The sequence below is a fragment of the Panthera pardus genome, unplaced genomic scaffold, assembly GCF_024362965.1.
Source record: "Panthera pardus isolate Hobbes unplaced genomic scaffold, ASM2436296v1 HiC_scaffold_6, whole genome shotgun sequence".
Classification (NCBI taxonomy): Eukaryota; Metazoa; Chordata; class Mammalia; order Carnivora; family Felidae; genus Panthera; species Panthera pardus.
This window is the reverse complement of record NW_026526991.1, coordinates 584,063-603,590: the sequence shown is the minus strand read 5'-3', so window position 1 is coordinate 603,590 and position 19,528 is coordinate 584,063. Positions and strand designations below refer to the sequence as shown.

Below are 19,528 nucleotides of genomic sequence, written 5' to 3'. Positions count from 1 at the left end.
TGGAATGTTTCATATATATATATATATATATATCATATATATATATATATATGATATATATATGATTATATATACATATGATTATATATACGTTTATAAGTATATAGGGGCGCCTGGGTGGCTCAGTCGGTTGAGCGTCCGACTTCGGCTCAGGTCATGATCTCACACTCCGTGAGTTCGAGCCCCACGTCGGGCTCTGTGCTGACAGCTCAGAGCCTGGAGCCCGCTTCAGATTCTGTGTCTCCCCCCTCTCTCTGCCCCTCCCCTGCTCATGCTCTCTCTCTGTCTCAAAAATAAATAAAAATATTTTAAAAATTAAAAAATATATGTATATTTTTTGTTTTTTTGTTTTTAATTTGAGAGAGGGAGAGGGGCAGATGAAGAGAGAGAATCTTAAGCAGGCTCCATGCTGAGCTTCCAACATGGGGCTCAACCCCACAACCCTGGGATCGTGACCTGAGCCTAAATCAAGAGTCAGACTGAGCAATGCAGGTTCCCCTACATACATACATACATACATATACATACATACATATACATACATATACATATACATATATATACACATATATATATGTGCGTGTGTGTGTATAATATATATAAACATAATATATATAAACTTTATATATATATTATATATATATAAACTTTATATATTTATATATATATAATATATATATATATTATATATATATATAAAGTTTATTCTGAGTGAGAGCAAGTTTGTGCAAGGAGTGGGGAAGGAGGGACAGGGAGAGAGAGAGAGAGAGAGAGAGAGAGAGAGAGAGAATCCCAAGCAGGCTCCTTGCTGACAGCAGAGAGCCCGATGTGGGGCTCCACATGAACCACGAGATCATGACCTGAGCCGAGCCAGATGCGCAACTGACTGACCCACCCAGGTGCCCCTCCATATATATATTTTTTATTTTATTTATTAAAAGAATTTTTTTAATGTTTATTTTTGAGGGAGAGAGAGCGAGACAGTGTGAACAGGGGAGGGGCAGAGAGAGGGGGAGACATGAATCCAAAGCAGGCCCCAGGCTCTGAGTTGTCAGTGCAGAGGCCCACACGTGGGGGCTCGAACCCACGAACCGTGAGATCACGGTGTGAGCCGAGGTCGGTCGCTTAACCGACTGAGCCAGCCAGGAGCCCCCCCCCCATATATTTTTAAAAATGAAATATATTCGGCAAAAATCCCTCTCCCAGGCTGTGTTAACATCCTGGGGACGAGCGTGTGAGCAGGTTGCCAGCTTAGCTTGGCCTGTGGGTGTGTGTGGCAACTGCCCGGATGAGCGCTTCACGGCTGCAGCTCCGAAGGGCTTGGGTCTGAACCTAACGAACGAAAATGCGATCTCAGGAGGTTTAAAACAGAGCAAACAATCAGAGACAGGAGGACAAGCCTGGGCGTCAGAGACTGCCGGGCATGTGACCCCCCAGCCTGACCGCAGGATAAAGCGGCTCTCAAATAGGAGAGTCCTTGTAAGAGACAACATGATACAGGGCCAGACCCAGCGCTGAGGGCTTTCCTGTATTAACCTGTTTGCTCCTCACTCTGTATTCCTCACTCTGCTTTCCTGTATTAACTCTGTTTGCTCCTCACGACTCTCTCTGAGGCGGGGGTGACTGCAAGCCCATTTCACAGCTGAGGAAGCTGAAGCAAGGACGCAGAGCTAGTAAGTGGCAGGGCTGGGGCTCAGGTCCAAGTGGCCTGAGTGCAGAGCCCACAGCTCACTGATGGCACTTGGAAATCTGTGGATCTGATGGTGCGGCAAGGGCAGTGTCTGCAGCCCTTTAGCCGGAAGCTGTGGGCAAACCGCCTTGCCCCACTCCCCCCACCCCACCCCACCCCGAGCCTTTGTTTCCTCATCTGTAAACCGGGTGCATTACTTTCCTAAGGCTTCTGCAAGAGAATGCCAGAGACTTAGTGACTTAAGGTACGAATTTATCATCCTGCAGTTTTGAGGTCAGAAGTCCAAAATGTATTTCACTGAGCCCACATCAAGGTGCCGGCACAGCCACGTTCCTTCGGGAGACTCTGTTTCCTTGCCTTCTCAAGCTTCTAGAGGTCACTTGCGTTCTTTGGCTCATGGCCCCTTCCTCCATCCTCAAAGCCAGTAGCCTGGCACCTCCCAGTCTGTCCGCTCTGCGTCCACTGTCACACTGTGTCCTTCACACCCTCAGCCTCCTGCCTCCTTCTTGTAAGGGCCCTCGTGGATTATATCCCGCCTCCGCAGATAATCCAGGAGAATCTCAGGGTCCTTAATTTAGTCACACCTGCCGAGTCCCTTTTGCTGCGTGAGGCAACATATTCCCAGGCTCAGGGGTTTGAGATGTGACATCTCGGGGCGGGGGCGGGGGGGCATTATTCGGTCTTCGGCACAGGAAGTCTGGGGGTGGGGGAGTATTGAAATACTCTGAGATGGTGAGGTGTTCTCTGAAATCCCTAACTCCCAAGGCAGGTGACTGACCTCACACACAGCTTTGTAGCTTTTCTGGAAGAGGTGGGTATCTTCAGGAGGGAGTTAGCCGGAAGATGTCTTGCTCAGAGAAGGATGGGGGTAGGGGCTGTATCAGGGGAAGTGAGCATCTGTAGCCCTCTGGGTGGTTTCCTAAGCAGGCTCCACGCTCAGCTCCGGGGTGGGGGTGGGGGGGCTCGATCCCACGACACTGGGATCATGACCTGAGTTGAAATCAAGAGTCAGGGGGCTCGGGGCACCTGGGTGGCTCAGTCGGTTAAGCGTCCGACTTCGGCTCGGGTCACAATCTCACGGTTTGTGAGTTCGAGCCCCGCGTCGGGCTCTGTGCGGACAGCTCGGAGCCTGGCGCCTGCTTCGGATTCTGTGTCTCCGTCTCTCTCTGCCCCTCCCCTGCTCACGCTCTGTCTCTCTCTGTCTCTCAATAAATAAACGTTAAAAAAAATAAAAAGAAAAGAGTCAGGGGGCTCGATCCCATGACCCTGGGGTCACAACCTGAGTCGAAATCAAGAGTCGGACGCTTAACTGACTGGCGCCCCGAAGCCTGGCTTTCTGACCCACAAGGTGAGTTCCGTCCAGCCCTGTGGCTTGGTGACACCCCCCCCCACCCCGCCCGCGGGGCTCTGCTGTCTAGAGCCCCCTGCGGCCCTCCCGGGGAACTGTACCCCCGCCTGGATGCCCCAACTACACCTCACGCAGCTGTCAGGAAGGCCTTGTCAATCTGGAGAGCCACAGGTGGTCAGTCAGGCACTGCCTGTCCCCCACCTCGCCCCCCCTCCCATCTGTAACAGGGGCTGGATGCAGAGATTCTGCCCCGGGCGTGTTCCTGACCGAGTGCCTGCCCACAAACTGTCCCATGCCTCTGTTCATGTTGTTTCCTCTGCCCCCTAAGCAATCGGTCAGTAAGTACTCTGCCAGCATGGCACACGGTCCCTGCCCTCACGGAGCCCAACTCACAGGATGTTAAGGGAACAGATTAGAGCAAACTCCAATAGGTCATAGAAGGCGATACCTGTCGAGGCTGGCGGGGACAAAGATCCGTGGGTGGGAGCAAGAGAATGCTCCACGCCCCAGGGCTGGGCATGGTGGTGATGGAGGGCATCACAGACGTTCGGAGCTGGAACGAGCTGCGGAGGGCAAACGCCCATTCACTTGTTCCCTTACCCATCCCAAGCGTGGGAAGTGTGAACTGCGTCCAGGCCCTGAGACCGGTGCCAGGTCACGATTACACGTAAGACATGACCTCTGAGCTCCTGGAGGTTGCAGGCCAGCTGGGGAGAAGACAGGCAAGAGTAAACCACCCAACGGAGGCTCCTCGGTCAGTATTCCTGCCCCAGGGGACTTCTAGCCTCATTTGATTGGGAGCTTCCTTTTTCTAGAAGCAACCGGAACATCGCTAGATTGTTCCAGTTGTAAAAACATCTCCGTCTCAGCAGACCCCATCTTTTGCTGCTGCCACCAGGTGGACTGGGGGTGTCTCCTGTTGGACCTCATCGAACGCGTCCCTTTGCCCTGGCTGGCGGGGCCTCTCCACTTTGGAAGACGGGTGTGGGACAGCGTGATGTAGCCTTCATCCTCTGCCCTCACCCGGCCCCGTTCCTCTCTCCAGCCAAAGGTCCAGGTCCTTCAGCCAATCTCTGGAGGTGGGGAGGGGCCTCTCCAAGGTGGGGAGGGGACCAAGTGATGGAAAGCCTGTGTGGTGTGCAGCAGTCAGCTGATTCATAGATTCTTGTCTTCCACATCCCTACGATGGCGTCTGACACAATGCCAGGCTAGAGACCGATGACCCAGGCGTGGGGAGACAAGAAGTGTCCCCGCTGACCTTTTAGTGCCATGGAGCGAGCGCAGTGTGGCTCAGCAGGCACGGGCCGGCCCTCAGGTGAGGCCGTGATGCTTAGGATGGCTTGTGAGCGAAGAGGCAGCTCTCCTTAAGAGGACCAGGGCAGAGTGGAAGGCAAGTTGGCACAGAGGCTCAGGCCATGTGTGTGCGGGGACCCTAAGGGAGGAGGCGGGGGGGGTGGGGGGCGAGGCTGGGACTCGGCTGCCAGGGGCCCCGGGCTTCTCTGCAAAGGAGTCGGGACTGCAGCCCACCCACGTCACATCCCGACTCGTTCTCAAAGGACCTCAGGTCAGGAGGAGGGACATGGTCACGTTTGAAAATAAGGGAAGAAGTAGACCACGCTGATTCCTGCTTCGTCGAACATCAGCCTCCCTGCAGCTCCTGGAGGGCAGCCCAGGCCCCCACCTTTCTGGAATCCAGAACACTCAAAATCCCAAAGGTTCTTCCAAGTCTGCAGCAAACTAATTTTGTGGCAAAAATCTGACCTGAATTGATGTGAGACTAATTATGGTCTTTAAAAATATCTCCTGTTTCTCTATGGAAATTCTATGTGTTTGATTTTTGGGTGCTGCCCACACCCCTCTGGGGTGTCATTCTATGCACACCATATCCAGCACTGTAATCCTTTCTAAATCTGAAAAAACTCTGAATTCCTAAACTCTTTGGGCCCAGGGGCCCCGGCCACAGCATGGTGCACCCGGGAGACAGGTTCAGAGACACCCAGGCACTTGCCCAGTCACAGCTGGGTGGTGGCTCCGGGATTCCAGCTGTTTCCCTGACTCAGAGCCTAGGACAAAGTACAGACCGTGGCCTGGCTTCTTCACAGCCTGGGGGTTGCGTGTCGGTGGGAGGACGCAGGTGTGGAGCGACCTGGCCGGCAGGTGGCTGCTGGGAGAAAGGCGGGGCCCAAGCCTCGACTTTGCTTTGTGTCTGACTCAGCCTGGGATGGAGGGGAACAGGTGCGACTCCAGGAGAGGCCTGAGGACAGGGAAGCAGAGGCATCGGGGAGGAGAGGGAGCCCTGTCAGCGACTGGCTACACTTCTCCGATTCACGCATCCCTGTCGGTAGAAAACTTTCTGGTTCTGGATCTGCACCCCCAGCGTATGCGTATTGCTACATACATGTATTGCCTCGCTGTGAGACCATGTACATCATAAAACCTCCACCAAAAATAGGAACCAAAGCAGGAGCTAAAGATGGGATACTTAAAAAAAAAAAAAAAAAAAAAAATTTTTTTTTTTTTTTTTTTTTGGTGGTACAAAAACCTTCTGGCTTCGTGTGCTTGATTATTTCTGGAACGTGTGCTTTAATGCTCTGTGAGAGAACAGTTGGAAGGTCTGGCTCTGCGTTCAGTTTGTTTAGATGTTTGGTTTTAATGGCTGCCCTCTCCGAAAAAGATCCCTGCCTGAGACATGTAGCTGTACACAGAGGAAACGCATCACTGGCTTTCTTTCTAAATTGGGTTACTCATTTTTCCATCCTGTCCACTGCGTATGCAGAGGATTTGTTGAGATTTGGCTGGTACATTTCCATCCTTCCTGATGCCAATCAGATGTTTTTGTAAACTAAATGGAAGGTATTTTATTTTAAAGTTCTTAACACATGAGTCCAAAACCCAGTCCAGTGCTTTGGAAATTTTTCAACAGATTAGAAAATTCTGTTACGTAGGTTTTTAGGAGTTCAGGTCTGAGAGTTTTCTAAGTTACAGACTTACATTGTTTTCAGTAACAAATCTCTATGGCAGCGGGAACATTCCCCACATTTCCGAATATCCTTTTCCAGAAGGCTCCGCCAGCCTAGGTTGCTTCTGAAAGAGTAGTTCTTCTCCCATTTGTTGTGATAACACGCCTTTCCCACAAAGGGACGTGTTAAATAAACATGCTTAATTTTTTTTTTTTCAACGTTTATTTATTTTTGGGACAGAGAGAGACAGAGCATGAACGGGGGAGGGGCAGAGAGAGAGGGAGACACAGAATCGGAAACAGGCTCCAGGCTCTGAGCCGTCAGCCCAGAGCCCGACGCGGGGCTCGAACTCACGGACCGCGAGATCGTGACCTGGCTGAAGTCGGACGCTTAACCGACTGCGCCACCCAGACGCCCCTAACATGCTTAAAGATGGTTCGGAAACTTAACTGGGAAGCATATTCCTGATAGCCCGTGGTCACAGAGAAAGAAGGACAAATATGGAAATTTTTTTTGTGAACGAAAGAGGTGTTGAAGTAGGTGGTTAGGTCTTTTTGATTGCTTTTCTACAAGATAACCAGTAAATCTCTGAAACAGATGATTTCCTGAGTCACTGCCCATCTCATTACAAATTTTGTGGAAAATTCTGTCCTACTGTCTACAGCGTTTTATTGTGGAAAATTTCAAACACACAGAAGTAGACCAAATGATACAATGAATTTCTGCCTGTCAGTCCCTGCGCTTCAACAGTAAGGAATGTCCTGCCGTCCCGTTGCCTCTATCCCTCTCCCCCTTAAAAAAATTGTTTTTAACGTTTACTTATTTTTTAGAGATAGAGACAGAGCATGAGCAGGGGAGGAGGAGGAGGAGGAGGAGGAAGAGAGAGAGAGAGAGAGAGAGAGAGAGAACAGAATCTGAAGCAGCCTCCAGGCTCTGAGCTGTCAGCACAGAGCCTGACGTGGGGCTCGAACTCACTCACGAACCGCGAGATCATGACTTGAGCCGAAGTCAGATGCTTAACCGACCGAGCCACCCAGATGCCTCTATCCCTCTCCTCCATTTAAAAAGCGAATCCCAGAAGTCCTGTCATTTTTTACCCCTTAATAATTCAGTATGTCTGTCTTCTTGATAAAGACTTTTTAAAACACTTGTTTTATTTTGAAATAATTATAGGCTCACAGGAAGTTGCAAAAAATAGTATTCAGAGTACCCCGTGTCCTTCTTCTCTCAGTGGTGACATCTTGAATTGCTGTAGGACGGTGTTAGAACCAGAAGTGGACATCAGTACAGTACTATTAACTATACCACAGATCTCAGTCAGTTTTCACTGTTCGTGTGTGTGTGTGTGCGTGTGTGTGTAGCCCTGTACAGTTTTATCACCTGCAGACTCATGTAGCCACCACCACTGTCAAGGTAGAAGGGATCTCGTCACCCACAGGGAGGTTCCTGTGCTGCCCTCCATTTGTGCACACACCTTCCTGATCTGTTCTGCATCTTTATAGATTTGCCATTTCGAGAGTGTTCCATAGAACGGATCTAGACAGGATGTGACCTTTTGTGGTTGGCTGTTTTCACGAAACAGAATGCCCTTGAGCTCCATCCAGATTTCTGCCTGTATCAGTAGTTTGTTGCTTTTTATTGCCGAGTAGTATTCCATGGTCTGGACGTACTGGAGTTTAACCTTTTGCCTGTTGAGGGGTATTTTGATTGTTTCCAGGTTTTGGCAATTACAGACACAGCTGCTGCAAACCTAAGTGTGTAGGGTTTTGTGCGAGCATATGGTTTCACTTCTGTAGGAGAAACATCCAAGAGTGATCATTGGGTTGTCTGGTAAATTGCATGTTAGTTTTATAAGAAACTAACTGGTTTCCAGAGTGGCTCTACCATTTTATATTCCTAACAGGAATGTATGTAAGAACGAGTTTCTTCCTCATCCTTGCCAGTGATGTTGTCTCCGTTTTGTATTAATGTGTGTGTAGTGATATCTTGTGGTTTCAGTTTGCATTTCCCTAATTGCTAACGATGTTGAACAGCTGTTTATGTGTTTATTGTCCATGTATCCTTTTTTAAAAAGTTTATTTATTCTGAGAGAGACAAAGACAGCACAAGTGGGGAATGGGCAGAGAGGGAGATAGAGGGAGAGGGAGAGGGAGAGGGGGAGAGAGAGAGAGAGAGAGAGAGAGAGAGAGAGAGAGAATCCCAAGCAGTCTCCTTGCTCCCAGCACAAAGCCCACAAAGCTGCAAGATCATGACCTGAGCCAAAACCAAGAGTTGGATGCTCAACCGACTGAACCACCTGGGCGCCCCTCCATGTATCCTTCTTGAGTGAAATGTCCATTCATACCTTTTGCCCATTTTCTGATGTCTGTCTGTCTGTTTGTTTATTTTACTGTTGAGCTTGAACATTCTTGCTGTATTCTAGATGCTTGCCATTTGCTAGATATGTATCTTCTAAAAATTTATAGCCTTGCATTTTAGATTTAAATCTGTGATCTATTTTGAATTAATTTTTGTATATGGTATAAAGGCTTAGGTTAGGGTTCATTCTTTTTTTTTTTTGCCTCTGGATGTCCAGTTGTTCAGTTCTGTTTATTGAAAAGACGCTTCTTGGGGCGCCTGGGTGGCGCAGTCGGTTAAGCGTCCGACTTCAGCCAGGTCACGATCTCGCGGTCCGTGAGTTCGAGCCCCGCGTCAGGCTCTGGGCTGATGGCTCGGAGCCTGGAGCCTGTTTCCAATTCTGTGTCTCCCTCTCTCTCTGCCCCTCCCCCGTTCATGCTCTGTCTCTCTCTGTCCCAAAAATAAATAAAAAATGTTGAAAAAAAAATTAAAAAAAAAAAAAAAAAAAAGAAAAGACGATTCTTCTCCCAGTGATGAGGATGTTTTTGTACCTGCCCTCCACAATCTCACCTAAGAACGATCTCACCTAAGAATTCCTGTGTGTTACCTATTTCAAAGATATCTTTTCTTCCTTGGTTTGTTAGCCTCAGGACCTAACAAAGTCCACACATTGTATTTAATTGTATCTTGAGTCTCTATTCTGTAATAGCCCCTCAAGCACCTTTGAGTATAAGCCACCGATTTGTTGGCGAAACCAAATCCTCTGACCTATAGACTGTCCCGTAGTCTGGATTTGCCGGCTGCTTCCTCGTGATATCATTTAGTCTGTCCCACTACCCTCTGTATTTCCTAGATACTGGTGGTAGTTCTAGAGGCTTGTGTCAATCCCATTTCACTTTTGGGTAAGCGTCCTCCTTGGGTGGTGCTCTGTGCTCCCTGTGCATCCCATCAGGAAGCTGGAAACTTCTCGCTGCCCCGTTTTGGGGATGCTGATCTTGACTGTGGGTTCAGAGTTGGACTTCCTCCAGCTGCCTGGTGCATCTCTTATCAAGTTCTCCATCAGCCAGGGGCTTTATCATCCATTGATGACCCATGTCTATGTCTAGTATTTGTTTTCGGAGTTGCAAAATGGTCCTTTTTATTCCGTTATTCTGTCTCTCTTTATTAATGGGCCTGCTCTAGAGTAGGACACACCCTTAGCATTCGTGTAGTTACCCTGAAGTATTGTGCATAGGGAAACTGAGGTTCTTAGAGATGAAGTCACTTGTCCACACTAGCCGATGGTGGAGTCTGGCAGGAATCCTGTTGGGTGACCTCAAAGCTGAAGCTTGGCTGTGCTCCTTAAACACTCTGCCCCACAGTCCCTGCCACTCGGAAGCCTTTCCTGACCCTCTCCCCCCCAGCCTTAGGCCGAGGCAGGTGACGCTGCCCGAGTGTTTACTTCAAAGCTGCTGTGAGAAAAAACACGAGGCGATGCTTGGGAAGATGATTTGTAAACCACGAGCGCTGCCTGGCGTCAAGGAGGTGGCTGGGAAACCCGGAAGCGTGGCGAGCACGGCCGGGCCGGAGAGCCCTGCCAGCATCGGCTGCCCCTTCCTGCCAGGAGGGTCTCGGGCCTGCTGGGAAGGGGCCGTGTCCCAGAAGGAGGCTCTGGAGCCGAGGGGGCTGCTCACGCGGAGCCCCCACCTCCGAAGGCGCGGGGACCACAACGTATACATAGGACCTGGGTTTGAGTCCTGGCCCTGACGTTGGGGCGAGTCCCCCACCCTGCTGAGCGGATCTCCTCCTCCTGTGAACTGACTGACCGACACGGGGAGCGTGAAAGAACTCAGCATGCTGGCGTCTCTCCGGGGTCGGGGTCGGAGAGGGGGGCGCTCGAGCGGCCCTGAGCAAAGCCTCCGGAAGAAGCTGGGCCTGGGGCCTTCGCCCGGCTTGCCCGGCTCCCATAGCCGAGGAGCCGTCCTGGCGCGTGTCCCCACCCCGTGAGCAGGGTCAGCTCAGCGGTGCCCCTATGCAGGGCCTCTCAACGCTGCCTTTGGTGGCGAACAAAACAGCCTTTGACCCACCGCCCGCCCTTGCTTGGAAGCCGCAGGTTTAAGAGTATTTGCACTCCCTCCAGGCGCCTCCCCCCACCCAATTCCCTGTGTTTATTCATTTAATTTGGGATGACAGACAACGATGATGATTTACAACCCAAATCTTCTTTTTTAAAGAAGTATTTCTGGCACCGGTTTCCAATTTTGCAGCCATACTTACAGGAGCTATTCTTAGACTTGTCGCTGTTTCCTTTTCAGAGCTCGCCACTGCCACCGGTCTTTATATAGACACCTTCTCCAGTTTGGAGTTTCTTTATATAGATGCCTTCTCCACTTTTGATTTTTAATCTGGATTCTTCTCTTGGTCAGTGTGTTAGAGATCACTTATTTGTGCAGGAAGACAGAAATGCAAAGGGCTCTCGTAGGGTAAAAACTCACAGCTAAGAGCAGAGGTGGCGCCTACGGGGGGCAGGGTTCTGGAGACGTGGGAGAGAGGCCGGGGGGCAAAGCCAGGAGCGTGTGGACACAGTAGGCAAAGAGCCTCTTCGTGCAGGGTCAGGCTGTGGGCCTGGGTGCACCCAGGGTGCCTCTGCTGCAGGGAGATGGCTGTTCCCAGGTGGCTCTGACCAGCCCGTCAGCAGCCGGCAGACCCGAAAGGGACGCCTGTCAGGGCCGCGGGGCTCCGATGCCCTTGGCCACTGCTGTGGCCAGCCTCTCGAGAGTGGCTTTACTCTTTGACAGCAGCTTTTCCTTGGGGGCACCCGGGTTAATTTTTAATGCGAAATTGTTCGTTTGTTACCAGGGGTCTTAGAGTTGCCGCTGGGAAGGGCAGCCGACGGAGAGCCTGCGTGGGGTAACTGGATGGGACCCTAGAACGCCAGCCTGTGTCCCGTCCGCTCCCGTCTTTGTTTTCCCACCCAGGAGCTCCCGTTATGCCAATCCCCTCAGCTGTTTGCTTCTCCGTGAAAGCCTCAAAAATGTTTTGTTTTTTTTTTGTAATAAGGACTCAAAATCAACAGGCAATAAAGTAGATGGCTTTGGTGCTGAGCTTGGTGCTGGGGACTGAATGATGGAAATGTGGTCTTGCCTCGAAGAGTGGACAGCCCCAGGAGGAGAAGCACACGAGCAAGTGACAGGGCTGCATGTTACACAGAAGCACAAAGGCATGGAAAAGGGATCGACGTCCCTGATGGGGGAAGGAGGGCGGGCAGGCATTGAGGAAGAGTGATCCAGAAAACTGGATTAAAAGAGCAGTTTGAAGGCCCACAAGGTGGGCCGCAGAGTTTCTAAAGCAGCACAGACGGATGATGAACGGGTGTCAGCCATTATTAGGGAAGTTGGGGAGAAATGGCAAAGAAAAGGCACAGCCCTTTGAAGAGATAAAGCAACAAAGTGATCTTGCTAGACTGGGAAGTGTCCAGGTGTGTTTATCGAGCGCCTGCTGTATGACCGATGCTGGAGAGTCCACCGCGAGCAGAACGAGCAGAACGCGGGCCCTGCCCTCGGGGCGCTTATGTTCTGGGGAAGGAGGCAGAAAGTTAGCAAGTACGTGAGCAAATGTACACTTTGTCAGAGGGCGTCAGGTGGGAGTGAGTGCTCTGGAGAGAGATCAAGCAAAGAGGCGAGGAGTGCCTGGGGTCGGGCAGGCGTCACCATGTGTGAGCGGGTGGCCAGGGCAGAGACCTACAGGCAGTGCAGAAGCGAGCAGTGTGGCGGAGCAGAGACAGCCGGTGCAAAGGCCCTGCTGCAGGAGCAGGCTCGGCACAGTGGAGGAGCAGCAGGAGGCCTGTGTGGTTGGAGTGGAGGGTCAGGGTGAGAATTGTAAGGAGGGGAGATGAGAGTCCTGGGGAGCCGTCGGCAGTCTTGTGGACCATTGGACAGGTGGCAACTTCCACTTTGAAGGAGATGGGACCTACCGGGGAGTTTTGAGCAAGGGGCGGGAGGGGCCCAGTCTGGCTAACGGCTGAGAAGCCTCATGTGGCCGCCGTGTGTGGGGACTGGACAGTAGGGGCAAAGGCAGAAGCAGAGAGACGGCTCAGGAGTCTGTTTCATGAATCCAGGGGAGACACGGTAGGGGCTGGGGACCATCGTAGTGGCCGGGTCAGGGAGACACGTGGTCAGAGTCCAGTTACATTTTGAAGGTGGACAGAAGAGACCCGGAAGATTGTTTGCAGTGCTGCCACTCACCCGGGAAGGAGGCTAACAGTGCGATTTCCTCTCTTTAGGCCAGCTCCTCGCTTCCTGCAAGAGTTTCTCTCAGGGACCCCCTGCTGCCAGGCACCATGACGGTGAGGGGGGCCGCACTGGCCCCGGATCCAGTGTCGCCCACGACCGTGGCAGCCTCGCCCAGTGTCTCTGTGACCCCTGAGGGCAGCCCCACGGCCATGGAGCAGCCTGTGTTCCTGATGACAACTGCCGCGCAGGCCATCTCTGGCTTCTTCGTCTGGACGGCCCTGCTCATCACCTGCCACCAGGTACCCAGGCCGGTCAGGAGCCTTTGAGCCGGAGAGCCTCTGAAGGCCCTCTGGAAGGATCCTAAGAGGTTTTCTAGCCCAACAGAGTATGAGGCCGAGCTCTGCTGCAGTAATAAATAAGCTGAATCTGGGGGTTCCACCAGGTAGAAGTTGATTCTCGTTCATGTCCCGATCGGTGCGGCTCAGGCCCCACTGTATGGCTCCCACGTCCTGCAGCTTCACGGTGTCATCCGTCTGACAACTGGTTGTGGCTCTTCAGCCGTCTCAGTCCAGAAAGGACACGCGTCACTTCTGCTCACCTTGCGTGGGGCAGAACGTGTGCAGGTTACATGTGCAGCCTGAGCTGTGGGGGGCCCTGCGTGGACACATGGACGTCAGCGGCCCCTTTGCAGATGAAAAACTTGAGACCTCGAGATGGGAGGGGGTGCTGGCCTACTCCCGCACAAGTTGGTGGCAGCACCGGGAGAGAAGCCAGGTCTCCTGTCCCCCCATACGTGCAATCCCCACAGGAGGCTGGTGTGGGCCGAGACCTGGCTCGGCCGTCCGAGGAAGGAGAAGGTTTGAAGAGGGGAGGCTGAGCCCATTCGGGTCCCCGTCCGCTCCTTCACCTACTGTCCTGGGTCCCTGTCCCTCCTCGAATGCGATGGCTTCCAAGGCAGTTGGCTCGTAGCAGATGGGGAATGTTTTGTTCTCTTCCTCCCGAGCCCAGGACTCGGCGGGGCCAAGTGTGAAGTCACGAGAGTTGGGACGGGACTCTGGCTGCTGGGACTGAGGAGGGTGGCCAGAGCAGTTGTTGGCATTTGTGTGTGGCTTCTATTTTCCCCCGCTTTCTAAAAACTGCGCTTCATTCTCCCAGCTTCCCAGCGAGGCAGGCAGCGCTGCCTCTGTGTAACAGATGGGAAAGTGAGACGCAGGATGACGTCACTGCAGCCGCTCAGCCAGAGAGCGCTTCCACCTTCCATGGAAGCGAGGGTCCCGTCTGTCCCACACACGGGGTGGACGCTGCTGCCATGAAACCCCTGGGACCAGGCGTCAGGGAGGCCGGGGTGGAGGCGAGGAGATGTAAATATCTCCTCTGTGCCTCGCCTGAGGTTCCCAGCCCGGCTGTGCACACGGGTCCCCAGGGAGCTTATTATGACTCTAGACTCCCCGGCCATCCTTGACTCTGATCAGTGCAGCCTTGGGCATGTTCTCACGGTCCCCGTGTCTGTGAGTCTGGCCTGGGCACCGCTGAATGCGCCCCTGCAAGCTTTATGCGCCCTCTGGTTTGATGTTCAGAACAGCCCTATGGGGAGTTTCATCATCGAGGAGGGCGCTGAGGCTCGGGGTTCAGCAATGTTCACAGAGCTGGCGAGCGGCAGAGCCGGAGGGCAGAGAGGAGGAGGAGGGTGGCGGCGGTGCTGCTGTGAAGGGCGGGGGGGGGGGGGGGGGGGGGGGGGGGGGGCCCTGACTGAGCCCGCCCCCTTCCGCCCCCAGATCTACATGCACCTGCGCTGCTACAGCTGCCCCAACGAGCAGCGCTACATCGTCCGCATCCTGTTCATCGTGCCCATCTACGCCTTCGACTCCTGGCTCAGCCTTCTCTTCTTCACCAACGACCAGTACTACGTGTACTTCGGCACCGTGCGGGACTGCTACGAGGGTGAGGAGGGCGTGCGGGGCGGGGCGGGGCGGGCCGCACACCCCTCCCCCCGGGCTCCCGGAAGCCCCCCTCCCCGGGTTCCTCCGGGGCCTGCCCCTCGCTTCTCTACCCACTTCAGGGCTTCCAGCCAGGCCCCAGTTGACAGGGGACAGCACACGTCGTAGCACTCTGCCACGTGGCTCCCACAGCCCCTTTACAGGTTACCTGCACGCAGGGACCCCCGCCCCCGGGTCTCCTTTCTCAGTCCGGCATCTCTGATAGGGGTGAGCGGTCAAGAAGTTGTCCTCTCGTTCGTAGATAGAAACCCCAGGTACGGATGGGTCAGGGGTTTAGCCAGGGGCCCATGGCAGGGCAGTGGCAGGGGCGAGCCTCCCTCCCCCACGTGTCTTAATTCTGAGGGCTTTGTCCCGGGAGCAGGCTCTGCTGTGCCACCCAAGAAAGCGACCCGCTGCCTTTCACAGGCCTCGGGTCTCGTGTGTGGTATGGAAGCTCTGGTGCTGAGCTCCAAGCACCGGCCAGGCCCCCCTGCTGGCTGCTGGGCCGAGAGGAGGAAAGCCGAGGAAAGCCGGCCCCTCGGTGCCTGCCTGACCGGCCACCGGACGGGGCAGCTCTCTGCGAGGGCCTGGCCACAGGCACAGGGAGCAGAGACTCAGAGCATCCTGGGCAGACAGGAGAGCTCATGCACAGGGCAAGGAGGGAATCCCTACTCTGCGGGCCGGGAGGTGCGGGGAGCCGGGCTGGGGGCTGGCCGCGGCCAGAAGAGATTAGATTAGATTAGATTAGATCAGATTCTCTTTTTTACTGTGGATGCATAAAACCATGATGCGACTGGAAATTGCAGGTTAGAAAATCTCTCTGTGGAGGATGGGTGAAGGAGGGAGAGGCCAGAGGCCCTGAGACAGGTCACAGGCCCACGATCCCTGGGCCGGCATAGGCCGGCAGGGGTGGTGGGAGGGGGTCCTTGAATTCAGGATCCCCCACTCTGATGCCCCCTGCCCCTCCTGTCAGGGTCGTGCATTTTTCTCTTTCCTCTCGTATCTGCACTGTTGGTCTCAGGCAGAGTGACCAGAAGTCAGGGTTCCTCATGTTGAGGCGGGGCAACGCTGACCATGACCAGTTGTTCACGTCCCTGACTGCGCAAGGGCTTTGCCTCGGGCCCTGGGCTCCGTGGATATCGGAGTGCAGCGTGCTCACCCCCATGGAAGCGGAGTCTCCCTTCCTGTCCCACTTTGAACCTGTGTATCCCTGAGGTCTCGTGGGCCTCAGGAAATGCCTTCGGACTTGGCAAAGAAGAGCGGGCGCCTGACAGGAGCGCTCTGGGCCCCTCCTGCCCCTTCAGCCACAGACCTCGCCCTCACCTGCCCCTCCAGCCCCACCCTCGTGGCCTGACCGTGCATGCCTGCTTTGCCCTCTTCTCCCTGAGTAGACTCAGCTCCTGCGAGAGCAGGAACGGGCAGAGAGCCCAGGTGGTAGGGCCAGGCCAGGTGCTCACTCAGTCTGTATGTTTTGAGTGAATAAGGGACTTTATCAAACACCTGCTGTGTGCCTTGCATTCGCGTGGGGTCTCACCGAATTCCCGGGCTGGGATCCCTGCCTGGCTCTTGCAGCTGAGAATACTGAGGCCGGGTGGGGACCCGCTCCGGGCATAACTGGGGCTCTAATGTCTGATGTCCCTGGAAGCAGCAGAGTCCAGGGAATCCTCTGGGTCCCTGGGGAGCTGCCAAGGCTGGTGTTGAGAATCCTTTTCTGATCACAGATGTGTGCCCGGGGGCAGCCTCTGCCCGCTGGTTCCCTGCCGCGGGGTCCTCCCCTGTGTGGTCAGGGGGCCGTGTAGTCTCCCTCCTCTATGGGGCCCAGAAGACTAGGCTCCTGGCAGAAGAGGAGCCTCAGTACCGTCCTCAGAGACGACGGCAGATGGTTGGCTGGGTCCCCCCACTCCAGAAGCCTCTTTGTTCAGGCCCCTCCTGTCCCAGCCTTCCTCCTGGTCCACTTAAAGGTCCTGGTAAGAAGTCTGCCTCCCTGCTAAGCATGTCTCCTAGCAACGCTATTATCCCCTTGCCTCTCCGCCTCTCCTCTCCCAGGGAGTTTACAAACAGTGAGGCAGCTGCGGGGAAGTCCAGGCCGCCCCAGGGTTCACCAGCTTTAGTGTCTGAGTTGGTGGGCTTGGCCTTTTCTGCACCTCTGCTCAGCGTCTGGGACCCCCTCCCCTTGTCCTTTCATCTGCAAGATCCCCTGCAGAGTTGGCCATAAGAGTAGGTCCCTTAAAATTCAAAAAGAGGCCCCCCCATTCATTCCCCTCGCACCATTCCTTCTCAGTACCCACCCCCCCCCCCCCCGAACCCGGGAAGGGACAGAGGGGAACAGGAATAGGGCTCTGCCGGGCGACCCCTATTTCGGAGCCAGGCAGCCCGCACCCCACTGGGCACTGCACAGATATTGGCTTGTCTTTTCTTTTTACTTTTTTTCTTAAGTTTTTTTTATGTTTATTTATTTTTGAGAGTGAGAGAGACAGAGTGCATGCAGAGGAGGGGCAGAGAGAGAGAGAGAGAGAGAGGGAGAGAGAAGGAGACACAGAATCTGAAGCAGCCTCCAGGCTCCGAGCTGTCAGCACAGAGCCCGATGTGGGGCTCAAACCCACGAACCGTGAGATCATGGCCTGAGCCGAAGTTGGATGCTTAACCAACTGAGCCACCCAGAAACCCCGATTGTCTTTTTAACAAAATTAAAACAACTAAAATGTTAACTCTCATAGTGCACACAGTTGAAAGATAAAATCACCCTGACTCCTCCTCACTCCCAAGTTCACTGCATCTTCAACTCTGTAGACTGTTTTTTTTTTTTTCCTAGAATAACCTAAAAATATGCTTATACTATTGTTTCTTGATCTTTCGGTTTTAGATAGTGCTACATAGTGACCTCCTATTGTACAAGGCTTTGATTTAGGCACCTTATCCCCCGCCCCATCCACATGCACACACACACAGTGCTCTTTTCTTCATTGTGACTAGATCACCGTTTTTTTTCTAAGTCTGCATTCAGCATTTGCTTTATTACCTGTCTGTAAATATTGATCACAGCTGAGCCTGAGTTCTGAGACTACATATCCCTGTATAACTTTTTATTTTCCTCTGGTTACTGCTTGTCTTGCTTTTTGGTTTGCTCTGCTGTGTATCTATCGTTAATCTGTTCCCAAATGCTTCAGCTGAGTAACAGAGAGAAACCTCTCCTCCGTGCAGACACAGCAGTGAATCTGTTAGCTCTGGGTTTCCCTTGCTGGCACTCCCCTGGGCCTTGCTTTTCTTGCTCTGGTCTGGACTGGCTCCTGTCTGGCCTTTTACCACTCAGCTTCTGTCCTGGGTCTCTCCATCACCATCGTTCTGGGATCCTGCTTGTCTCCTCTGCTGAATCGCCTGTTCCCTGGATGCCATTTTTTCCCTTATTTGTGGTCTACTCCCCCTTTTTTGGTCAGTACATACCTTCCCAGAGCTTCCTGGCAAAAAAAAAAAAAGTGCCTGAAAAGCCTAAAATCTGAAAATTATCTGTAACTATTTTTACTGTATTGTCCTATTTGGAGTTTGACGGGAATCCAGTTCTAAGTTGGAAATCATCCTCCCTCTGAATTTTGAAGACGTGTTTCCCCCTGTATTTTAGCTTTCAGTGTTGTCTGGGGAAAGTCTGCTGGATTCTGATCCTTAATGCCTGTATGTGACCTACTTTTTTAAGGCTGGCTTTTGGGACCGTGCCTTTATCCTCCGTGTTTGAGAATCTCCCAGGTAATGGGACGTTCCTCGTGCGGGGCATCTCGTGGGCCCTCTCCGTGTGGAAACCCCTGTCCTGAGGTTCTGGGCAATTTTCTTGTATGTTTCTTGGTAACTTTCCCCCACCACTTAATCCTCCCTTTCTGGAATTCCTGTTTGTAGGATGTTGTGCTTCTGGATTGAAGCTCAGAATTTCTTTATAATTTTCGAGCTTTTTTTTTTTGTTCTGTTTTCAAGGAGCTGCTGTTTTGTTTTGTTTTGTTTTAATCTTTACCCTTGAGTTTTTCTATCAGAGGCTTTATTTATTTATTTATTATTTTCTTTAATGTTTATTCATTTTTGAGAGAGAAAGAGAGAGAGAGAGAGAGAGCGCTGAGTGTGGAACCTGCTTGAGATTCTCTCCCTCTCTCTCCTTCTCTCCCCCTCCCTCTGCCCCTCTTCCCTGCTTATGCGCACTATCTCTCTTTCTCTCTGTCTTTAAAAAAAAAGAAAATGGGGCTTAAAACTGCTGGGCCTCCCAGTTGGGTAACGTGATGTGCCCTCTGCCATTTTTATGCAGGGGAGCAGCGCAGGGGGCAGGCACCAAATGAAGACTTTTTGATTCTGGGCCTGTTTCCCCAGAGAACAGTGTTCTCGCTTCCAGCCTGGGAGGCCAAAGCTGGGCAGGCTGAGTTGAGGGCTCAGATGGGGCAAGGGACCTGGCATCTCGCCCGCCGCATTCAGGCGTTGCCCACTTTCTGGCCATCTCGTTGCCCTCCGCTGAGCCTTGCTCTCCGAGGACAGAACCGCCTCCACCTGCCCTGAAAGTACAAACCCAGTAGCTCCGTGTGGAGATTTGTAGCTGAGTTTCCCGTTTGCACCCTCACCCACAGCCGTCAGAACTGCCCAGCGTGTCTAGTTTTAGGGCTTCTCTGGGGTTCTCGTTGGCCTCCCCCCATCTCCGGGTCGGTGACCACACTGTATCTTCCAGAGCTGTGGGCAGCATCTCTGGTCGGCTGTCTCCTTGTGCGTGAAGGTTTGTACTCTCCCCTCCCCCGCCCCCCGACCGGTTCTCACTTCAGTGGCGTTTCACTGGGGGGGGGGGGGACAGCAAGTAGAACTGAACCCCGCAACTTGGTGGCAGAATTGCTGTCTTCCAAGGTGGGGGTTGCATCTCAAAGAAGTAAATGGCTCACCCAGGGTCACATTTCTCCCATCTGGCAAGGGCTGCGATTCACGTGGCCCCAGGTTGTGCCATCGGGGCAGGGAGACAGAGGAGGGCAGAACGAGCCCCCTGCGTGTAC

The 19,528-nt window shown here is 53.1% G+C and overlaps 1 protein-coding gene across 2 annotated transcripts in view; it reads left to right on the top strand.

The window, feature by feature from the left end:
* The window catches only part of TMEM184B (transmembrane protein 184B), a 49,296-nt gene that overhangs the window by 12,181 nt on the left and 17,587 nt on the right, over window positions 1–19,528 (top strand). For both annotated transcript variants that reach the window (XM_019446871.2, XM_019446869.2), the window contains 2 exons: window positions 12,597–12,845; window positions 14,322–14,487. In XM_019446871.2, coding sequence (XP_019302416.2) covers window positions 12,654–12,845; window positions 14,322–14,487 — 358 coding nt within the window. In that variant the 5' untranslated portion in view covers window positions 12,597–12,653. Of the gene's footprint in view, window positions 1–12,596; window positions 12,846–14,321; window positions 14,488–19,528 lie in introns of those variants that run through there.